Source organism: Cottoperca gobio, chromosome 22 (genome assembly GCF_900634415.1).
Source record: "Cottoperca gobio chromosome 22, fCotGob3.1, whole genome shotgun sequence".
NCBI lineage: Eukaryota > Metazoa > Chordata > Actinopteri > Perciformes > Bovichtidae > Cottoperca > Cottoperca gobio.
The window spans coordinates 4,025,011-4,037,510 of NC_041376.1; the positions used below are offsets into that span (position 1 = coordinate 4,025,011).

General features: G+C 43.2%; 1 protein-coding gene across 2 annotated transcripts in view; it reads right to left on the bottom strand.

Moving 5' to 3' along the window:
• Positions 1-12,500, bottom strand: part of slc25a21 (solute carrier family 25 member 21) — an 88,576-nt gene that overhangs the window by 16,994 nt on the left and 59,082 nt on the right. For both annotated transcript variants that reach the window (XM_029459940.1, XM_029459941.1), the window contains one exon: positions 1,736-1,819. In XM_029459940.1, the coding sequence (XP_029315800.1) occupies positions 1,736-1,819 (84 nt within the window). The remainder of the gene's footprint in view (positions 1-1,735; positions 1,820-12,500) is intronic.

Below are 12,500 nucleotides of genomic sequence, written 5' to 3' on the forward strand. Positions count from 1 at the left end.
TTAACACATGCTCCTGCTGCTGCGCCCAAATGCAACAGAAAAAGGACCACGGCCTGTAAGGAAATACACGTAGTGTAGTTCACACTGTCCCACACTTATAAGCACAGCTTCAGGATTTTAATGTATAAATTTGAGTTTTTTTAACAGAAATAATCCACACTATCACACTCATTTCTTAACTACAAGCTTCCAAAAATGTATCCTGCTTCTATACACAAGTCTTGAGTTATTGTGTCTGGTCCTAAAGATGGTGTCACACGTGCACATTTCCATTTCTTTCCTCAGTTTAATCACAGAGCCCGAGCAGAGGGCTCAGGTTTCTTCCCTCATCACCTCAGAGAGCGAGTGAGGCCTGGTGTTAGCCCAGTCCTGCCATGAGCTGACGGGAAATGTTTATTTTTAATAATAATTCTACAACAGTGGGGCCTAATACTATTTGTATAAATTATAACTAAGTGGTTTGGCCTGGAGGTAATCCACAATGTGCTACTGGGGAGTGATTACAGCTTCAGCTAAAATATACTTTTAGTGATAATTGGTCGACTAGAAAGTGGATCTTCTGTCTGTGGGGAGTCTCTGGCACACACCACGGCTTTGTGAGCCTACAAGTCAAATAGCTGCCATAGTTGAAGCGTAATTTGCCAACTATTTTTGTTTGTGTTGGGAGAATTCACTGGAAGTCAATCCGGAACTATTCCAAGGAGGTCACACCCAAAAAGCATGCGGACAAAAAGGTATTCAATTTCACACTCTGAGAGTGTGTGTGTGTGGGGTGAAGAGGGCACAGCTACTGCAGCAGGATAGCCGTGTCTGTTGAATTACAGCCAACGAAGGATTTCCAACTGTCACTAGACGTCCTCTCACCGTGCGCTCACTCACACCTCGCAGCAGATCAACTTTATATCCGCTGTAAAGCTGTCGACTCGCCGTAAACAGAGCGAGTGGCAAACACTTTCTCCTGCACCTGCACTGTCTCACAGTCCTGTCACAGGGCAGGCGGAGGAGGAGGAGGAGGAGGGAGCATGACTGGATAACTGGCTTTAGTTTGCTGGAAACGTTTTACATTTAGACAACAACAGCTGCACCCATACTCCAATGTGAGACGCAATGAGTGATAAGACACGTTCAGTGCTGCAGGATGTTTCCTTTAGCTTTTGACAGACATAACGGCCGTTTTAAAAGTATCCAAACCTGTAACACATTGAGCTGTGCAGCCACTAGACCACCTTGAGAAGATACTAGGAGTGGCATTTGAATAAAAAGCATTAATCACAATATTTTACTGCACATGTATTCCCTAATTACCAGATTATTTTTTATGACATAGAGGCTTAATATACTTTCATACGTAAACTACAACATCAGCAAATACCAGTTACAGTAATTCATAGTGTAGTGCCTATTAATCCATTTAGAAATGCTCATGCACATTTTGACATGATGAGCCTTTAAGGTGTTGGGTACTTTTTCTCTACATTTCCATATTGTATTATACATGTTTTTAATGTGTGTGGATGAATTGTTTGTGTATATTTGTGTTTGCAAATGTAAATTGCCCATTGAAAGATAAATAAAGTCATTTGAATGTAACTACATAAATGAATGCCATCTTAACACTAAGCAATCTGCCATCTGAAGTGAAGAGAGAAACGTCATTGGTGCTCTGAAGAAACTGTATGACTTGTGACATTTTTATTGTTCTGTAGTTGAAAACAATTATTTTTCAATAACCTACCTCTCATTGCGGTAGATAGTCCGAAAGCAATCACTCAGGTTCTTGTAGCTGTTGGGGTCACTGCTTCCTCTTTGGATCTGGAACCTGCAATGACAAAGTTCTCATTAAAGCTTCCAAACTGTAAATATCAAAGCAGTCACATTGTTGTTAATTTAATCTTTTAGTTTTCTTTGTTTTAATTGTCCTCTTTTTGTGTAATTTACATTGTGACACCTGTGTGTACACTCAGAAACAAAATACACTCTGAACAGAATTGATCTTATCATAAATGAGCTCATTTCCCTCCTTATTTTCCCCTCCTCTCGCTTTCCCCCCTGCTCTGCTAAGATGAGAGGTTCCTACCACCACGTCCCCCCAGCGCAGGGGAGAACTCAAACATTTATTTAACCCAACCGATCCAATTAGCCACCCAACTCCCCAGGATCAGGCCTTTTGCAGCAAGCCTTTCAGTGACTAACATGCTAGTAAGCCAATTGTAACAGCTCTTCAGTTACGTGTAAATTTTTAATATGATGGAGCCAGTCGAAGGACTTTTTGTTGTATAGCAAACATGCTGGTACCTTCCTAATAAAGGCTGGTGAGCTGTGTGTAAATCTTTTACATGAGAGACCAGTTGGGGGGGAAAGAATGAATATAAAAGTCTGTCTGTTAGAGTCAAAGAGTTTCAGGTATTGAGACAATAAGAAGAGATCTCATTATGTACTGTAATGTGTAATGTGAGGGATGAAAACTTGAGGCATTTGAATAATTTCCCTGCTAAAGTGAAGAACATCAGGGATTCTGAGGGTAGAAACAGAAGCAGAAGTGAAGAGAGAAGGAGGGAACGGGACAAGAGAAAGATTCCCTCCTCATATGGCTTCAACTGCCAGGTCACAAGGTCAGCAGTAAGTCGTCCATGCGGGTGCCTGATGGGGCCATAAAGGGCCCCCAGGTTCCAGTGGAGGGAGAGTTTAGTGGGGTGAGCGGCCTTTCATATCGCTAACAGATTAACATCTTAGAGGGGTGTCCCTCAAATCCTATTTGGTGGATTCCCAAATAGCTTGTAACCCGTTCCTGAAAACCAGTTAAAACAGCATAATAAATAGATGTCTGACACCATATTAAAGAGAAGAAGAAAAAGAAGGATCTGAGGTATGAGGGGATGGGGGAATATGGGGTACGGAGGGGGGCAAAGACCCGGAAGATTTAAGACTACTGGGGCTTGTAAACATATTTAAATCTGGCTTAATGAAAGGCATATGATGCTGGGGTCAAGGATGGAAGGGACCCTGTCCACAGTCTCTCCCCTTCTCCTTTGCTCTGTCTGCTTCGACCCGAACCGGCCCTCAGAGAGTGGAGTTGGCAGGGCCGTGGTCCGGTTCCAACCCCCTGACTCCACTCGTGACCCCGGGGTCAACTCATTTCCTCATGGCCCTCTCCTACCCTGCCATAAAAGCCAGGGACCAAACAGCAAGGCCAAGGGAATGGGAGATAATAGGGAGGACCAGAAGAACTTTTGGCAGCAGGGGGACGGACAGGCCCCTGGCTAGGAAGTTGCTAATGTTGCTTTTCACAGGAACCAACAGTGAAAAATAAGACTCAAGAATTCAGTCAGTCCTGGTTGAATGTTCTGATTTAGAGGATTTGTACAGACAAAAAGCTCTAGTTTCTGTTAATAAGGCCTCAGTGAGTAAGAAGATATACTGGTTGGCCGAAGAAGAGCACAAGATAGCCACTTGGCCTTGGAGTCAGCCATGCGGATCGTAAACTCAGCAGACATAAGCCCCAAAGAAAATCCCGGGGCTTCTGTAAAACACATCGCTGGGAGCATCTCCTTCAATCACCAGCGAAAGCTAGCGACGATACAGTATACTCAAAAGGTGATGAGATCTGGGAGTTCATCAAGAGTACCCCTCCTTTCCTCTCCTACTCATATCCCCCTCTCCCTGTGTTTGTGCTTTACAGGCCCAGAGCTGCCCAGGTGAGGGTGAAGGCGAGGGCAGGTTGGTGCTTCTGTGAACGAGAGAAGCACTTTTGGGTAAATAATCCAAAAGACCTCGCCCACCTGACCTCCACTGCCTATAAAAGTACAAATTCTAGGCATCCACAAAGAAGTCAAAAAGGTAAATGAGGGCGGAGTAGCAGACTAGAGCCCCATTCTTTGTATTTTTATGGACAGGAGCGCGGTGTTTGAGGGTCTTACAAAGCCGTGTCCGCTCCCAGACCTCGGTGGTAATGGGCTCGAACCGGGGAGCCAACAAGACGGGCTGTCACCTCACAGAGGACGAGATGTTGAGGTGAGGCTCATTAATGATGGTGTTAAAAAAAAATACGCCTATAGGAAAAGGGTAGGGGGGTTTGATCAAAAGGCAGAGGCTTGATGGGCCTACTTTTAAAAAAGGGGCAGGCTATGCTTTTTAGGAGATCTCTTAAAAATATGCCCTATTAAAAAGGACGGGTATTCCCTCAGTGGCACTTTTTGATGACTTTCTCACTTTAAATTTAGAGTCTAATAAGGCTGATATGAAATCATATTTATAGCTATTCAGACAGATCGACATATAAATTAACACTCTGTATAAATAAATAACGCCCTAACCTACAACAGGTAGTTATGTTGTGTGGTAATACAGTAATATTTAAAATTGTGCCAATTTCTCCAAGTATAAACATAATGATTTATGTGTGTTGTTGTGTATTTGGATTGGTTGCTACAGTGAGAGCCTTGATCTATTCATACCTTCCCTCGAGGAATGCCAAGTCCTTCGAGAAAAAAAAGTAGAGAGATATAATATATGATTGAAGAAAAAAAAGAGGTGAATCACCGAGGGGGAAGGATGAAAGTTCAGCAACTCCTCATGTTAGATCTGAAGTGCATGAGACAATCCAGAAGGGAACATAAAGGGGAAATCTATTTTTTACAGCCAGACAATTAATTTTAATGAGCAGGATCATAAAGATGGTGGAAGGCCATTGCATTGGTACATGAGGTTAAGAGCACTTTTCCCGACCTAAATGGTCCAACATGGCAAATGCGGCCAATCGTGACTTTGGCCATCTGACCTTTCTTCAGGGTAAAAGAGTGTAACCAAAATTAAAATGGGTCCCCTTTGTTTTGACGTAGTGGGCACTTGATGTCTAATCTCTGAGCATGTTTAGTTTGGCCTATTTGTATGAAAGGGAATACATTATACGCATTTTTATAATATCTGGCTCCTGCTCTGTTGTGGTTTGCACCTATATCAAGTGTCGAAATTGAAATAAATGCTATGTGAGCATGTTGATTTGAACTGACCTTCATACTGCATGAAACATGAAATAAATAAAGTGCTTGAGCGTGGCAGGAGGAGGCCAATAAAGACAGACTTTGAGAGAAATAGGAAAATAAAGTCGAGGGGAAGAAGATGCAAGATGGGAGCAGAGGGGAAGTGATAAACTTTTGGCGCTTGTGACACGGGCAGGCTGCCAGAGCTTGATCTGGACCAGGCTAGGTTGGGTTTCACCAGCACCACAAACCTACTGGACCCGGGATAGCCCGAGTTATGGAGCAGGCTGTGGTGTGGATAAAGGAGAAAAGTTCCTCTGGCTGTTAAAAGTGCTACGACGTCCCTCGGTCATTACGGATTCTTTCTCACTACGATAAAACAGTATAGACTTCTTTGATTCCCTATGGTTATGCTGGGACCAGTTTGCCGGGCCAGATGTCTGCTCATATAGTGTGACCTCTGTGACCCGAGATCAGGCTGTGTTAGCGTGAAAGAGCAGGAAAAGAGCTGCATAAAACAGCACGAGGAAAGGCCAGACTGAGACTCAGATGTTTTGAGCATTATAAACTTCTGGTTGACTGACGAATCACTCTATATCTAGAGAGGACTGTAACAAATTTAGAAAGCTGCTAATGTAGTGGAGCAGATAGGTGGAAAAAAATGAGTGGTCCCACTGACATTTCCAGTAAGTGGTTGTATAACAGAAAGGATTTCTTGGGTGTTTAAACGGGGGTCTCTTAACCTCTGCCAAATGCTGTTAACTGAAATTATGGTGCTAATGTTTGAGCAATCATTTTAATTATCGCACGTATATGTAACATATATCAGTACAACAGCTCAACAGTTCTGCAAGTATTCCTCACACTACTTCTCTTTAACAGAAACTGAACTAGATTGATTCACAATTTCAATGTAGGAGAAAGATACAAAACAGAGAAGAAAAAAAAACAGAATCCGTGACAGATGATGGCAGGCCAGACGAGCTAGGTCAGGACTACCCGGTGATAGACTGGTTTGGGCCAGTGACAGTAACAGTCACTTTGATGTGAGGAGAGGCTGCAGGGTCTTGGAGACTGCCCTGACAGCAGGTAACCACTGGCTATAACACAGTGCGCTCCAGACAGAAGACAACTGTCCCACATGCTTGCAGAGAGAAACCAGAGAGTCACTAAAACTCCGCTGCATGATCTTGTCTGAGCCCCGTCTCAGGAGGCCAAGACACAGAACTCTGCTGTGGGCGCCACCAAGCATCCCACAGATGCTAAAAACAAATGAGACTTTACAGAGGTTGCTTTAACATGGGTCCTTAGAGCTCCCTGTTATATTCTTTAATCTATATAAATATTTGTAACTTGATGTGTTTAGGTGTTTGGTAACACTTATTTAGACAGAAGCCCTTCTAGGAACTAGCATTCGCTATAAACGCTACGATACTTGCATTGGAACGCTGTTTTCAGTCTGTCAATGTATATTGTATCTGTCTCTACCAAACAAACAATAAATATAATGTTGTTTTGTAAAAGCAGATGGATTAGGAGGGATCTGAGTGTAATGCTTCCACTACCGTTATTTTTCTCTCAGTCTTCTTTCTCCATTTAGATTCCCTTTCATCATTTATCTGACATATACATCTTTCTCGGACAAATGCTACTACTCTGCTCCTCAAATGGCATTACTGAGAAAAACTCAGAATGAAGACTTAAAGCCTGTTCAGGCCATAACCACTTTTACTGGACGCCAACCAGACCCTGTAAATTAGATCAAGTTATTTTAAGTGCAGCATGAGTGACATGAAGTATTATGGATCCAGTCAGCGATGCAGACCTTTTAAAGTAGCAACCATGCAAAGGTTTATGAACAAGCTTGAGATGCATACGCAGTGGACCTTTGAGGCAAAGACCGAGCATTTACGGAAGAAGTGTACAGTCTGCTGTAATGTTCTTGCCCTGGTCTTTGCAATTCTGCGAATGCCAGCGAACCTCTGCAATTACATAAGTAATTGTGGCTGGCCCACAGACCTGGCGCACGCATCTCAAAATTTGAAATGCTATGATTTGCAGTCGTGACGACTGTGTGAGAGTCCTCGTTGATGATTGGCTTGTTGGTCAGTGGTACCATGGAGCCAATCACTTTCTCTTCCACCTTCTTTAAAAACACAGCGGCAACTAGATAACCAACATATTTTAAATGTGCGAACAATGAGGAAGTAAACAGAAGGTAAAAACTCACATTCTGTGCAATTGCCACATGCTGCCATCGTGAACGTTTTCACAAAGAATAAATCACAAGCAGCTTTTCCACTTTGCAAAAGCTGCTTGCACGAGGTTGAAAGAGGGGTGGTGAAGAAGAGACATACAGATATGCATGTGTGAGTTTTGAAAGTCAAAAATAAAGAGAGATGGGGCAGCAGGGGGGCAGCACTGTGGTTGCAGCACAGTCAGGGTTTGGTGAAATCAAAGCACACAATGCCTCCACTCTGTAATTAGTGTACTGGAATGTGAACCCCTTCACTGATAATGATTACAGGTGCTCCGGTACGACACACACACGCACTGACAGGCACATCTGCTCTTTATGTGCACCCATCTATAGCTGAAATCTCTCATTTAGTCATCCGTTTGCGTTACATCATGCAGCAACATCTGTCACAACATTAAAAGTAATGGTTCAGGTTTTAAAAGTTTATTCAGATTGCGTTTATTAGATAGTTGAAAATAAATGACAATGCAGTCATTGCTTCATATACTGCGGGGACCACCAGGACGCCCTGTTTTTAGGTCCCACATTTCAGGTTAGTCAAGAAATTTTAATTGCCAAATGTTCATGTGAATCTGAGCATGGCATAGTTTTTCTATGATAGTTTCAACCATTTAATTCAGTCAAAAACATATTCAGCAGACGCAGGAGGCCGTTCAGGAAGATGTCTCTGATTTTTATTTTTATCTCCTTTTGAGCTAGTTGATGGGGGTATTTTGGGAGAACTGAAGTTATACATATGTATAAGAGCTAAACACCTTTAAATTCGGAGTTGTCATTTTTTTACCAGAAAATTTGAATGACACTCTTAACAACAGAGAAAACCAATGTGCTCCCGCCTAATGAAGGACGAAAGGACCCCTGAATACGTTCAATGATCCAGCAAAAAAATGTCTTGCTTTATGCGCATGATGACTACAGTATGGTTCAGGTTAATGAAAGATCCCTGTTATGGCAAATTAAACCCCTGGTTACAGTTAACCAAGCGTTCATTGTAATATTGTGATGGGATGTGAACTGTCTCCAGCTTAATTGATAGACGTACTACATCCACCGGCACACCCTTACTCTCTGTCTTGCTGCTGATCGGGCAATCTGCTTCTTCCATTGGAATCAAATGTAAATCACAAGGTGAAGAATCCTTCGATATGGATGTAACTCTTAGGGACACTGGAGGAGCGGCTAGGTAGATAGCTCTATCTATTTATCTGGTACGTCTTGCACACAATATTTAATCTTTTCAATCTGATGGATCAAATCCTTCAGCTGAGCCACATATTTCATTCAGACTGACAAGAGTGTGACTGGAATGCCAAGTCATCCTTTTTAATCCTGCCAAATATGCTGCTCTGCTGAGCTCACGAAAGGACTTGCTCTCTACCTTTTGCACTCGACTCTCCCTTGCTCATGCTCGTGCACCGAAGCGATGCACAGACTGAGCTCGGCTCATCCTGCACACACGCTGCATGTGTTTTTGGCTTTACACTGTGAGTAAAGTCTTGCCCTGCAGTCTCACAGCGCCGGAGGGATTAGGAGCTGGCTTGACGACCGCTGACCTGCCTGCTCCTTTACAAGGCAAGATCAGCTATCAGGCTGCTGCTGCTTTGTGCCCTGCTGTTTGAGGGTGGTGTCAGGGATTCCTCCATAAGTGCACTGGGGTTCACCAAGCAGTTGGGGGCAAACAGAGGTGGGAGGGGGGAAGCCTTTGGGCCATCCTCAGCGCTGTCACACGTTCCCCAAAAAGAGTGGACGTCATCTGTCAAAGCCCTCATCAAAGATCACTTTCAAGCCCCCCAAGTGGGACACACTTTCATGCGTGCTGTGACCAAATGGAGGTAGTGTTGCCATGGATACTGGAGCAAGGGCCAGAACCAGGTTTTTCTAATCAGGCTTGAAACAGGCTACCGGCAGGCTTAGTGGTTTGCAATGAGTCTGACAGCCATGTCATACAATACAATTTACAGAATTGCATAATTCAATACAAATCTTCTAAAACACATGTACAAGAGGGATTTTAAGAAAAACATTACATAACCGCTCAACAAACTAGAACTTCAGAAGGAATGATGGAAGTTTAAACAATGCACTCAACATGATGTTGTTATATAACATGGTTTATATTAGTGGCCGCTTTCACAACAGGCGAACTGAGATGGTTGCTGAAAAGCTAAAAGACAGAAAGTAAAAACAGTAGATTACAGTTAATGTTCAGTGGGAGGGAAAAAAAGAAGCTGGATGAAGAGTGGATTTCTCAGAGAGAGAAAAGACGACGAGCAAAGAGAAAAAGGAGGAATCAGAATGGGAAAGCATGAAAGAGAAAGGAAGTGTGTTTGCAGAGGGAGAACCGAGGCAGCGAAGGAGTGGCTCAGTCCAGAGTTATTGCACAAAATACATCTTTGGGACAAACACCGGAGATCATGTGCACGGCGTAGAAACTGCAGGGAGTTCATGGTGACAGGAGAAGTTGCTCAGGGAGACACAAATAGGGAAACACAGAGAGGGGCGTGGTTTCACTCTTTGAGCGGAAGTAAAAGGGGGTGACGGGTAAGCTGCTTTCAGATGAGGGCGAGTATGTTTGCGCATGCATGTTTATAAGGGTGGAGCTCCGTGTAACAGGATCTCGACATGAAGGGAAATGCAGGCTCAGTGCAACTCTCTAATGAGAGGGAGAACCTGATCATAGTCAGATGGGGTGCCCCGAGCGCACAGCCCCCTGCAGAAAGTGCCGCCCGACACCCTTTGTTACCTCCAAGTGAGCTGAGACCAGCCCATGAACCATGTAACTAGGTGGTTTCCAGGTTAATGAAAAGCTGTAACTCTGGTCCCAGTGTCTCTCCCTGCTAAACCGACGACTGCCCTCCCTCCCCACACTGCATCGCACCCTCCATCTTTACCCCCACATTCCTGCAACAACCCATAGAGGAGGGAGGGGAGGGTCAGGGTCAGGGGCAATTAACGGTTTACTTTGTGTGAAGTATGCTACATTTACATTTTGGGCTGATTATTATCCAGAGTGACTCACAATCCACAACTTCAATTTGTGGATTAACTTTTAATTCTGGATTGGGGGTATTAACAACAAAGGGGACACAACTCTCACACATAACATGCTTTATTCCACTAACAAGTTTGGCTATTTTGCCTTCATCTTACCTGATGTGCTTGTATTGACACGGTTTGGTCTGCACCTCGGTGTTTGTACTTATATAAGAACTTATATAATCAAAATGCTTTTCTCTGTTTTATATCATTGTAAATGGAATATCATTGGGACCAAACAAGCACGTGAGGTGGGCATATTTCACCATTTCCTGACATTTTATCTAGCAAACGATTAATTCACAAAGAAAATACTCGTCAGTCCTACTAGTGGTACTGTCCTCTGATTAAAGAAAGTCAATTCACCCTCTGACTGATCATTTGAGTAGCTATTTGTCCAGTAAAATAAGTCTTAAGCAAGAAACTAAACCTCTACCAGCATGTTTGTTGCATCCATGTACTTATCTCAAAATGACCAATTTAAATTTGGTCACGTTCAACTCTTTCACGACGATGAAAGAGGTAGTAAGTCACACTGATGGAAGGTGGGCTCTGCAGGAGTCCCTTAGATGTAAGATAGATGTACTTGTTAGCAAAGGTGAATAACAGGGGTCATGGCTCAACTGGTCAGTGAGCACGCAACAGGGAGTAAAAGTGCAACAACAAAGGCAAAAAGATATTAATTTGACAAGACTTTTACGTCTCATATTAGTGCCCAGTGTGGTCTAGTGAAATACTTTCAATCATTACCTAAAAGCGTTTTCCCCATCAGTATTTTTAATAGATATTGTCATATCGTACTTGCTGTGCTATGTTTTAAAAATATCTCATAAGTAGTCAAAATGTTGTGCTATTAATCATGTTGGAAGTTAAATTCCGTGGAACACAGCAATTCATTTATCTGCCAAAGCAGTCGCCTTGGAGGGTGAATCAGTATTTGTTTAAAGGAAAAAGCTGCCAAATGCGCCTGACATTTCTTGATTCATAACAGTACTTGGCTCGTGGTAGAGTGCCTCAACACCAACTGCTGCAGCTAATCCTAAATCTGCAATCCACTGCATTGCATCCCCCCCCCAACCTAGAGAAAGATAAACCCTCATTTGGAGAATAGGTAAACATCAGCAGCAGGCAGGTACACATTTAGTCAAGTTTACATTGCAAAAAAAAAAAGGAAAAGGGAGGAAAGAAAGGGGGAAAAAATCCCTTTGATTCTGAGTTGGTGGAAAAAAGTAAATTTACTCCAGTTGCCGTTCAATTTGGACCGGTGGACATTAAAGCAGGAGCCGGTGCCTAATAAGAGCCATGCCTGAGCGAGAGCGAGAGCCAGTGGAGGTGTGTCTGTGTCTGACTCTCGGCTCCAAGGTTCCTGCTAATAGATTTCAGCTCCCTCAGTGTCCCAATTAGCTGGTATGTATGCTTGGTTTATGAATTCATGGGTGGACGTTAAGTGTGTGAACATGTATGTACAGTGTATGCATGCATATCTACACGCGTGTGGTTTGTTTCCGTGTATGTCTGGGAATCAGCAACCTCCCGTTGTTTAGACACTCTTGACATCATCTAAAGCTCCCAATTAAAAAGAAGAAAGACTATTCCGTTTGTTCTTTTGTTAAAAAACTAAACAAAACCCAGAGCCAAGGCCAAAAGGAATCAATTTACACAGACCCATTCTGAGCAACAGCAAGCCTATCAACGTAAACACATGGCGACACAAACAGAAAACAAACAGATAAACCTGTCCAGTTTTAGAGCAGCTTTTAGCGCTTTTTAAGGAAGAGCATTACAAAGAAAATAGTGAGTGCACTTTTAACCCTGACCCCGTGTGAGGACGGACAGGCAGTGCTCAAACCTTACCTGTAATAAACCCCCATAGCTTCTACACGTGACCATAAATCACACTCTGTGCCTTCAAAGTATCAAATATCGACTAATACAACACCGCTCACCCCTGGCTTTTATCCCTGCGTTTCCTTCTCTGTGTTCTGGTGGTGGCACTGCCTTCAAAGTGCAACCATCTCACTTTTTTTTTTTTTTAAAGGCAGGCCTAGCAATTTATTTACCAAGAAACTGCTGCTGTAAATGACAGAAAAAGCAGCACAATTTACTGACAAGTAGTGAATGGGGCAAGGGGGGGGGGGGGGGGACTAAGAACGAAGCCAGAGGTCTTGGCTAGGCCTGTGAAAGACTATAAAGCTTTAGTAGAAGCCCACGACCTGTTTATGGCC